This window comes from Gossypium hirsutum, chromosome D01, assembly GCF_007990345.1.
Source record: "Gossypium hirsutum isolate 1008001.06 chromosome D01, Gossypium_hirsutum_v2.1, whole genome shotgun sequence".
Taxonomy (NCBI): domain Eukaryota; kingdom Viridiplantae; phylum Streptophyta; class Magnoliopsida; order Malvales; family Malvaceae; genus Gossypium; species Gossypium hirsutum.
In genome coordinates, this window is record NC_053437.1 from 49,214,245 (window position 1) to 49,225,659 (window position 11,415).

The 11,415-nt window shown below is 33.6% G+C and overlaps 1 protein-coding gene and 1 long non-coding RNA gene across 3 annotated transcripts; both read right to left on the reverse strand.

Moving 5' to 3' along the window:
- Positions 1-2,309: 2,309 nt before the first annotated feature.
- On the reverse strand, positions 2,310-8,460 carry LOC107922254 (histidine kinase 3). 2 transcript variants are annotated; one of them, XM_016852186.2, is made up of 11 exons: positions 7,306-8,460; positions 6,825-7,106; positions 6,453-6,622; positions 5,978-6,190; positions 5,559-5,745; positions 5,424-5,475; positions 5,060-5,289; positions 4,830-4,928; positions 3,385-4,496; positions 2,848-3,197; positions 2,310-2,664 (listed from the first exon to the last, which is right to left on the reverse strand). In XM_016852186.2, the coding sequence occupies exons 1-10, from the start codon at positions 7,792-7,794 to the stop codon at positions 2,954-2,956; spliced, it is 3,078 nt and encodes a 1,025-aa protein (XP_016707675.1). In that variant the 5' UTR covers positions 7,795-8,460; the 3' UTR covers positions 2,310-2,664; positions 2,848-2,953. The 2 variants fall into 2 exon arrangements, with proteins under 2 accessions (XP_016707675.1, XP_016707674.1); XM_016852185.2 differs by having other exon boundaries at positions 4,830-4,937; positions 7,306-8,278.
- Positions 8,461-9,155: 695 nt separating this feature from the next.
- Positions 9,156-11,205, reverse strand: LOC107921906 (uncharacterized). Its single transcript, XR_001691136.2, has 3 exons — positions 10,809-11,205; positions 10,541-10,702; positions 9,156-9,654 (listed from the first exon to the last, which is right to left on the reverse strand). It is a non-coding gene; the product is annotated as an uncharacterized lncRNA (long non-coding RNA).
- Positions 11,206-11,415: the final 210 nt, after the last annotated feature.

The window sequence follows — 11,415 nt, forward strand, 5'->3', positions numbered from 1 at the left end:
AACTTTGACTAACAAACTTGAAACTCAAATATCTTAATGTTTTTTCTTTTCTATTGTCTATAATTGATTCCAATCATCTAATTATACATCTAAGAACAATTTCAAAATACTCAAAACTATACAGATTCATGGATCTAAAATTTTGATATATAATGGTAATTTTCACGAAAATTCATTAAAATGATGGAATTCTTTAACGAAAATTCAAACTAAGTTTGGAAACCTTATAATCTTCTCAAAACTAATTGAAAAACACTTTGAAATCACATTTTTACCCAAAATCCCAAAATCCACCATTAACAATCCAATTTTCGACTTTTATTTAAAACATGTGATTTAATGGCTAAAAACTTAGTTTTAAAGACTAGATAACATTAAAAACTAATAGGAAAACAATTCGTTACCTTCGATGGGAGAAAAACAGATGTTTGGTTGAAAATCCAGAAAATCCACAAGCTTGATAGATGATGAAATGTTTTTGGTGGTTTTTATGGAATTCTAGAGAGGTTTAATGTTATGAGGATGAAAGAAATCAAAGGAATGGAGTTTAGGAATAAAAATTTGATGAATAAGGCTTTGGAAACACAATGGATAGAAAAACAAAAAGATGGGAAAAACTAGCGTGAGTTTTGTGAGGATAAAGGGGGAAAATAGGGTATTTTTAAAACTTTGGTATAATTACTTTAAAACTACTCCTAAATTAAACCTTTTTACAAAACAATCCTTATTTTAAAATTAAAGATATTTTCAACCTTATTTTCAAAAATTCATTTGATTTTCAAACAGCTACAGTCAAATATAATTTCGAGTTACTACACTTCAAAATTTCCAAATCCATTTTGAGCCAAAATTCCTAATTTACCCTCAAAACTTATAGGCCCAATTTTGGGGTGTGACAATTATCAAATGAGAATTCCACGTTAGCAGCCTTAAGACATGTATCTAAATTTGTCCCCCACTATAAAAGAACCATATAAATAACTCTCACACACTCACGTAGATACTCTACTTCTAGAACTCCATCACTCTCCCAAAAGTAGAGAATTCTCCCCAACCTTCATTCCATTCTCCTTCATCTAGTCGTCATCTCCTTTCCTTGTTCACCTTATTGATTAACAAACTCATTTAAATCTTACATTACTTGGGAGGATTTTTTAAAGATGGTGCCCTGAAGAAATTGTTGTTTTAAAAAAAAAATAGAGAAAACACTTAAGAGTTAAGAAAAGAGGAGTGGTGGAGGGATTTTTAAAAGTTTTTTAAAAATATTTTGGTATACTTAAGTTTAATCATTACTTTAAAAAAAATATTAGTAAATGAAGAAAGAAAAGCTTGGAAGAATGTATTGATGAAATTTGAAGGTGTTCTGAGTTTGTGGTTGGTGGTACGTGACGACATATGATTGTTTGTAAAGGAGGAGGAGACTCCATTAGAAAGTTGAACATATTTTTTTTTCTTTTTCACATTTTAATTTATTTTTTTAAGATTTCAGAATTAAAATAATTTAATTAGTATTCCATGGAGATGACTGAGGAGGAAAAATGGTCATGTGATGGCTTTTGATAGACTAGATTGAGTAGCCATCATTTTAAGTCCCAATAATTTATTTGATACTTCCGTTTTTTTTAAATTTATTTTTAATTTTTAATTTAGTTTGTCTTTTTTTTTGTTTTTAAACTTGTGTTGTTTGTTGTATCATTCAAAATGGATAAAAAATTAACGTCAATTAACTTTACGATGTGACAAGTGTGGATGTCACGTCAACAATTAATTAGTTTTAAAATTTAAAAATTTAAAAAATAATTTATAAAAATAAAATTATAAAAAATATATTTTTAATTTTAAAAAATTAATTAATTACTAACCGGCATACACATAGACTACCACATACATTAGCAAAAGTAATCGACATTAATTTTTTCATTTATTTTGAGATGATTTGACAAACGATATAAGTTCAATAGCTAAACAAAAAAAAAATAGAGAACTAAAATGTCATTTTTTATAAAATTAAAAGACCAGATAAACCATTATGCCTATTTTTAACCATCAACCTGCCATAGTGGAACGAAAGTAATTTTTAAGAACGAAAGTAATTTTTAATAATAATAATAATAATAATAATAAAACAATACATCTAAAGATTAAAGTGAGAAAAACTATATATTTCAGGGCTAAATTAAATAGTGAGACTTCATCTTTTAAAGATTTTTTAGAATATTTTATATATATTACTTAAATAATAATTACTTACCTTAATTATATAAAATAAAAAAAGGAAATTTAGAGGGCTCATGAGAGTATTGTTGTCATTGTACGAGACTTAAACACACTCGATAACATTGTTAAAACAAAATAAAGCCTAATTTCTCTATCATTTTTATTACAGCAAACATATACAAAGGTACAATCTCCCCTTCTGTTGCCGTGAAAGCAAGCAAATCTTCAAGCTTTTGAACTAAGAATTTGTCTGTCACACTAAGAGGAAGCAATTTCTTCCATCCCTTTCCAATGCGTAATTTGTTTTCCTTTTATTTAACCCTAAAGTTATATATCAGAAAGTTCTTTAACTGCACAGAAATCCCAATTCACAAAGAAAAGAAAATCGACAGGCTTTTGATACATGCATCATTCTATTTACACTCCTGCTATGAAACAGACGATTCTCTGCAAAAACATCAACCATGACCAGATGTCAAGAGACTGGTAAACAAATAAAATCTATGATTCGAGAATGATTGCTACGTATTTGAAGGTTTGAGTAGAACCTAAACCTTCATGAGCAAAACCCTTTTGAAGGGAAATGCTTGAAAGAAAAGGAAAGTTTAAAATATGGTGAAAGGAACTCACTCGTGAAAGAATCGAATATCCTGAGTATGCTAGAGTACAAGCATTCCTACTGATGCCATTGGCCTGTCATATGCACAAGTGTCTCCAACAGATTGTGCTCCCATGCCTATTGGAAAAAACGTGAAACTTCCAGGTATAATTGTTCAGCTTCAAATGGTTTTGACACGTATCCATCCATTCCACACCACAGACATTCCTCACGTGTAGCTTGGATAACATCTGCAGTCATAGCCAAAATGGATACATGCCAGTTTGAAACGTTGTTATAAGCTTCCACTGATAATTCGCCATGGTGAATACGATTATTGATATTATGTTCCATATCCCGAATTCTCCTTGTAGCTTCAAACCTGTACATAGATGAAGAAAACACACTCGGCATTAAACACTGACCAAGAATATAACCAATTGAGAACTCTCCAATGCTCATTTCACCAACTAGAGAAGATTTTCCTTTCATATTTGTTGACTTATTTTCTAAGGTTTCAAAAGTTGATTTGCAAAAGGAAGTTCTAAATTTAACATGGCATTACATACCCATCCATTTCCGGCATTTGGATATCCATGAAACAGGCATCAAACTGGTGAGGTGGTGTGAGCAGCTCAATAGCTTTTATTCCTCTTGTAGCACTAACCACATCTGCTCCGTATTTCTTCATTGCACCAGCAGCTACTTTTAGATTCACATTGTTGTCATCTACGATTAGAATTTTTCTCCCAAGAAGAAGATTTCGAAGAGACAAGCTATTTAACTGCCCATTACAGGGATTCCCTTTGTTCCCAACACCCATGGTGCGTTGTAGAGCTGCTGCTAACATGCTAGACCTCAAGGGTTTCGGGATGACAGTCATGTTACAAACACCAGTACTAATATTTGCTCCGGAAGAACTTATAGAATTAGACAAGAGGAAAACCTTTGGAGGAGTACCATAATCTATTTTCTCCAAGGTATCGAAAAAGAGAGTTGAATTGTTTAGATACTTATCCCAAACTTCCTGTTCAACGATAACCATGTTTATAGCATTACTCCCCCTGCATATGCTGGATAAACCTTGTTTCCATTTAGAAACCACTTCAACATGGATTCCTAGCCGTCGGATTTGATATTTTGACACCTTGGCCCTAACAGGTCGAGGATCCATAACCAATGCTCTCATCCCATAAAACTCGGAGGAAACAGAGTTAGACATTTTGTTGATTTGCTGGCTCTTGTACTTCTTTGAACTAGAGGAGCCACTGGTGAAAATAGCAGTAAATGTAAAGGTCGATCCAATCTTAGGAATGCTAGCAAAACTGATTTCTCCTTTCATCAGATTAACCAAACACTTGCTTATGCTTAGTCCAATACCTGTGCCCCCATGTGTTCGAGAAATAGAAGGGCCCACTTGCATAAAAGGGGTGAAAACACGAGACTGTGCTTCTAAAGGGATTCCTTCTCCTGTATCTTCAACTGACACGATAAGATTAATGCTGTGAGAGAAAGGATGTATTAATCCTTCTTGACTAAACCCTTTCCAGCTCTGGCGTCTATCTGCAACAGGAAAACCACTCAAGGTGTTCTCTGATGAAGATTCTGTCTCAACTTCTATTGAATCAATCACCTCTTCCACAAGATGAACTGTAACAAGGAAGTGTCCTTTCTCTGTGAACTGAACCAAAAAATTTAAGTTATATAGGTTTATTGCTACTAAAGCGTAAGTTGGATAAGACTGAACTCATGCTGAAGCTTCTAGCTCCCTATTGATAAAGTCATGATGCCATCCAATGCAAAGAAATTTTTTATATCGACATGCATGTAAGTATGTTAACTATTTCTAGCTTGGATACAAAGGAAGAGCGTTTTAGATGCAAGGCATGATGTTTAAAACTGAAACAGATTGGTCATACTTCAATATACTCAATTAGTAAAATAAAATATATTTAGAAAAGAACTTGAGTCCTAACAAGCTTTATATACATTAAAAGGAGAACCAAACTCATACTTTAATCGAGTTTCCCATGAGATTGATAATGATTTGTCTGAATCTCCCAGGATCACCAATTAGCATCTGAGGCACTTGATCAGAAATGTAAACCGCCAGCTGCACCACCCACGAATTGATTATACAAAATGAAATATATGTTAGACTTGTGGGTAAACACCTTAAGGAGGGAAAAAGAGAGGAGAGGACCAAACAGAATAAGGTGAGTCAGTGTGATACAGGTATCTCACCTCTACTCCTTTGTCCTGAGACTTCCCAGAAAAGAGTGACAACACATCATCCAAGATTGCTCGTAGATCAAACTGCACTTCCTCAAGTTCTAGCTTACCAGATTCGATTTTAGCCTGATCTAAGACCTCATTTATAAGTGCAACCAGAGCCTTTCCGCTAGCTTGAGCAGTTCTAACATAATCTAGTTGTGTAACATCTAAATCTGTGTCCATAAGCATATGCAACATTCCTGAAAGAAGTGTCTCACAGTCATGGTTAAGTAATCGATATTCTCTACTAGTTATTTTAATTTAATTTTTTTGAGCATAATACAATGCATAGAAATAAACTTTTATAGAAATAAATTAAAGCTTCAAGACTCACCTAGAACACCATTCATTGGGGTTCTGATCTCATGGGAAACAGTTGCAAGGAACTGCAAAACGGTCACAATTAATTAGGACCAAATGTCTGTAAGAGGTCAGAATGCTTTAAGAGTATAACTCAGATGTCATATACCTGAGATTTGGCAACATCAGCTGCCTCGGCCTGCTTTTTAAGCTCCATCATCTTATGGCAGTCATCTTCCACCTTGGCAATTCGATTTACTGTTGCATGGAATATATGCCCAACAAGTAATGCAATCACAAGGATGCCAATTGAAGTGGTTATTCCTAACCATGGCCATGGTGGCTTTTGCTTAAACCTAGAATAAAAACAAAATTAATCCAAGATTTATATTCAAGTTACGTTATTTTTAAAATGTTTTGGTTTCTTGAAGAAAGAAGGAAAACAATTTAGAACATCTCTTGAAGATTAAACAACCTTGTTTTATGGGTGTAGATAACAGTCCATGTTATATAAAGGTTGACACGCACTTGCAAAGGCCCATATCAAAGAGAAGGTGAAATCTGGGCAATCGAAAATCTATGAACTACCTGCAGCGCATCTCATGCTTTCTGAATGGATCTCCAAAATTAAGGAGGCTGACATGCTCCAACCCGTCATTTGATGCGTTCGAGCCATACATGCTGATAGGGTACGACTGATTAGTTGTATCCAGCACATTCACAAGGATTGTTTGTTTACTTGCAAGCTGTTGTAGCAACTTCTCCACAAGTGACTCAATATCAAACACTCCACCAAGATACCTGATTGAGATCATCTTATCAGAGCCATTAACTAGAGCATCCTATCAGGGATCTCGTTTAAAAAGAAAAGAGCTTGGTTCACCCTTTTTAACAAGGCATTATTTTCATTGATGTCTGTAAGCCATTGCAACTTTTACCTTTTTCATGTATGTATGTGGTTTCAGAGATGAGAAGCCTAAGGAATTCATCTTCCCACTAATTTTTATAAAAGGAGGAGACATTGATTGGACATTCCTACTTTTTGTGCATACTGAAAACATACCCGTCAGTAGCTTGAATCCTCTCAGTAGGAGTTGCATTCAACGGCAGATCCCTCTTGTAGACCGCAAATGTCAAAATAACTCCAAGACGATTTGTTTTGAGTAGCCTAAATGGAGCTGTTAGCACCCCTTTTCCTGATTTTCTTGCACACAATACATTCTTGCTATCCTCCTATCGGTACACAAGAAATTCAGTATTCATAACTGAAGAGTGTAATTAATAATGAATTCAAAATTCTTGAGAGATTGAAAATATTTTATTCTTCCTAACTAGAAAGTAGTACAATTAAATCTTCAGTCGAGTTAAGCTTAATACAAGTGATCCAAGGATCCTTGGGTTTCTCAATAAGCTTTTAGATAGTAAAAGAGCTAACCTGTCCTGACAGCATATCAATAGAAACCACATGTGATATGATATCCTGCGCAAAGACAACAGGAGCATATTCTTCCTGAATGGGCGATGGTTCTAAGAGGTCAGGATTGTAGTCATCCTTATGAACTGGGTTTTGTTCAAGGGTATCCATCCTCTTAATAGTCCAGCCCTGTTGCTTCTCAAATTGTTCCCTTTCCGAGTGGAGCACCCTTACAGCATAAGCCACACCACTTGTAAGAGGTCTCTCAAAAGCAGTTCGTTCCGTATACCTCGCAAAAGTCCTCTAGATGTGATTAAAGTGAGTTCCCTTTGTTATCCAAAAAAAAGAAGGATCATAATTCCTAACTACAAACACTCAGACCTGGTTTGGCTATCAAGTTAACAAGATCATTATTTGATAAACTGATCCTGATCAATAAAGCAAAGGAAATGCATAATCATCTATCTTAACTAAAAGTTACAAGATGAGGATATTAATTTACCTGATCAATAGCCGAGGGGGTTTTGCCATGGTGGAAAGTTGAGATCAAAATGGAGATGGCCTGGATATGGTTCATGCTTACATTAAACTGATCCTGCAGCATCCTAGCTCTCTCATCACATATGCTAGTCAATGTCTCCATCCTCTTTTCGGTAGCTTGAAAGCTCATATAATAGAATATAGAAATAGAAGCCAAAATCCAACCAATTATCCATGAAAACAAGAGCTTTCTCCACCAAGTCTTGCTAATTCTCTTGGAACCCACATACTGATAATATTGATGGTGGATGTTGAAGCTATAGTTTGAGAACTTGTCCCAGCATTTCAACCACATCTTGCTACCACTATGACCAAGGAGAACTGCCTCAGCGCCCTTAAATTCACCATTAATGAACCAGTTCACGGAAATCATAGATGCTACCCAGCAATATAACATCCAAAGCAGATGCCCCACCTTTAAACCAAACCCAAATACATGGAGCAAACTCATCCAAGAAACAGTGACCAATTGTGGGTCTCACTTCCTTCTTAATTCCAGCTAAAGACAGAGACCCACTGTCAAATCTATAGAAACTGTGTAGTAAAATTCTGCATCAACAGAAAATTAAGAACCTTGGGATAAGAAGAACCCTCTCCCAGCAAACTCCAAATTTACTATGTGACGGACTGTAAGGCCTTAGACCGTGAGGGAAAGAAAAAAAGATGCTTATCTTATCCAGCAATATAGCTTTCTAACTGAGGATGGCAAAATAGAAAACCCAGAATTGAGGAAGATAAAAAGGAAAAATTTTCACAGTAACCACAAAAAAGAATCAAAACCCCCCTCAAGATTCTGAGTTTCTAATTCCAAACACAAATTATACATTATACTACTACAACACTGTAGTACCGGTACTACCAGTATATATTATTAATTTTTGTCTTTAAATATAAAATAATATAACAGATGAGATCTATTCTCGGATTGGCTGTACTTTATGATAACAAAAGTACCCTTTGCTGCTCTGTATGAAAACAAATTTCTATACCAATTAACATAATTTCTTTTTCTTTTTTATTCCACTTCTGTACCCATTTTTGAGATTAGGAGCCGTCTTATTTTTCGAAATTGCCATCTGAGTCAAAAACATTAGATCAAGAAGACGATAGAGTTTTTAACCTATTTTGGATTATTGAATTTAGGGTCAGTAAAATATTTTTCAGAAAATGATTTATGAAAAATATTTTATTTTTCTGTAAAATAATTTACTGGAAAATATTTTCTGGTATTTGATTGAATCTCTGTAAAATATTTTTTGCTGTTTATAAATTTTTTGAAAATATTTTTCGGAAAAGTTATTTTTACATATATTAATATATGTTAAGCTAATTATCATGATTAATACAATACTTCAATAAATGATTTGGTTACCATGACTATGCATACATACATATCAAGCTAATTGCCATAATTAATACAATACTTCAATAAATGATTTGGTTAATACAATACTTCAATATATTTGATAAGCATATAATGAACAAAAAAATAAAATAAAATTACTTATTTTTCCATTAGATTAGAATTCACTAACTATTTAATTAATCACCATTAGATTAGAATTCACTAACTATTTAATTAATTATGACCAGCTTTACGAATTGTTAATGATTTCTTAAAAACTTCAAACAGCTTTGCGAATTGTTACATATTTGTAGGCCAAATAAAACAGTTTTGAATATTTTAAATAATATATTCTTACATAAAGTGAATAGTGGTATATTTTAAATAACAAATGCTTTGTGTCTACAAATTACATTTTGTAATAGGATTTTGCTAATATATAGTAATATCTTCTGAAGCATTAGAAATGATGAATAAACTTGTCAACTATTGCACATGATACAATGTTATTATAAATAATACATTTACTAACTTTAAAGAGTGCCATAAACATGCTTGTTAGCAAAGCCCTTTATAAGAAAATGGTTTGCTTAGCAAAATGAACTCTGAATCGCTGATAGTTTACGGAGCTGTTGGCACTTATATACTAAAAACTTAATCAATAAATATGGATCCAAATATATGACCTACATGATTAGTAATTCTAAACCACATATCTTAAGTACATCAAGTATTTCCTCTCCTTTTCTTCCAAGTCATATGCATATGTTGCTATCTTATCATTCAACATTCCTTTTCACCCACCATTTGTGGTGTATTTATTGAAGTGGATTATGAAGATGATCAGATTTGAAGGAATAAAGAGGATAGCTTCTCCTAGGCCACATTGTATGAGAAGCCAAATTGGTACTCGTATCCTCCTTTTAAAGGAGCATCATATGTGTTCTTGGATAAAAGTTATCATATCTGACATTCAGAAAAAAAAAAAAAAAAGAAGAAAAGAAATAAGAGTTATCCTTTCCAGGCCCCTGCAATACACCAAATGCATCATTCATGCAGCATCTAAGGTTTTTTATTTCCTTTTCTTTTCTGGCCACTTGTGTACTAAAGTTGAGTTTATTCTAAATGCAATATAGATACTTTTTAAGTATTCCCACATCCAGTGGGGCTGTTGGTTTAAAGTTTGAAGTGAAATCCTCTAAATCAATTCTAAGATCAAGGTAAAATGATTCCTAAAAAATTAAGATTCTAAAATCACTGTAACTGATACATAAAATCAGTCTAAATAATACATGTTTCCATAATAGTTGACTAATTACATTTTCCTCATACATCAATAACAAATACTATTAAGGTATAATTGTCTTTTAAATTCTTTTAGTATAGTAAATATGAGCATTATTTTAGTGACCAACAAATAACCATCAAATCCTCTAGAACAGAACATAAGAAATTCATAAAAGTATAACATCAGCAACTTGAGATTTGCTATTGACTAAGTTGTAGGCTTTCAAAAAATGCTCAAATCACCTAAACTCAAAATACTGAGTCATCCCAAAACATGCTCATATCACCTAAACTCAAAATACCGAGTCATCCCAAAACATGCTCAATATCTCTACTTCTTTCCACAGACATTACCTTATGCAAAATAAAACGCAAAAATTAAGCAAAATACAACGAAAAACCATTCTCAGGGCATAGAAATTAGAATCGTAGAAATCCATCATTCAGATTATAAAAGAAAAAAGAAAAAAAATCATTATTCAATAATCAATATATCTACTACTTTCCACAAAAAATCAAAATTATTACCCACAAAGAAAATAATTAACATAAAAAGTCTTTGTACCCTTAAATGCCCGATTCTGGAACTGGGAGCAGGACTGGAGGTGGACCGGTAGAGGTGGATCAGTGGAGGTGGATCGGTGCTCGGTGGAGGTAGCTTGATGCCTTGATTTTGGAATTAGGAAAAAAAGGGAGGAGGGCACGATAGGGTTAGAGATTTGGAAGACTGTTGAATAGTAAAGCAAAAGTTAAAATTAGCAACATTATTACCCAAAAAATCAAAATACAACGCAAAAAAATCATGAACATCAATGAGTAAACAAACGGTTTACCTTAAATACGAATTTGTTGGCGATTCGGGAATAAACAAACCCTTAAATGCTTGATTCTGGAATTGGGTGGAGGGCCGGAGGTAGACTGGGGGTGGACCGGTGGAGGTGGATCGGTGGAGGACGGAGGTAGCTTGATGCCTTGATTTTGGATTTGGGAAAAAAAAGGGAGGAGGGGAGATAGGGTTAGGGAAGACTGTCAGCAGTAAAACAAAACTTAAAATTAGCAAAACTAGCAGAGAAGATGAGGCAGAGATGATAAGGAGCTGTGGAAATGGTTTCAAGGGTGAATAGATGAGCTGTGGAAAATGTCTTACCGATTTCTAAGGGGTAAGACACTTTCCGGAAATATGCGTTGATTTTACCCGTGTTTTGGAAAATGATTTCCTTAGGAATTCATTTTCCAACAATCAAACACGTAAAATGTGGAAAACCAATTCCGGAAAATATTTTCCCCCTATCAAACAGACCCTTAGGGTAAAGTAGTTCTTATACTAGGCATACAAGTCGGATTCTTTCATACGGTAAATAAATGAGTAGAATTATTTTTCTATTAAAATTATCTGAGTAAAAATATCAAAAATATTGTTCTATAATAACAAAATTTAGC

Bases quoted from the DNA above. Each gene is read 5' to 3' on its own strand.
- LOC107922254 (XM_016852185.2), bottom strand. From the start codon at position 7,794: ATGAGTTTGCTCCATGTATTTGGGTTTGGTTTAAAGGTGGGGCATCTG. The intron at 5,746-5,977 runs GTAGTTCATAGA...TTTTTATTCTAG, and splicing joins AAGCATGAGATGCGCTGCAG to GTTTAAGCAAAAGCCACCAT. The intron at 5,290-5,423 runs GTGAGTCTTGAA...CACTTCTTTCAG, and splicing joins CCCAATGAATGGTGTTCTAG to GAATGTTGCATATGCTTATG.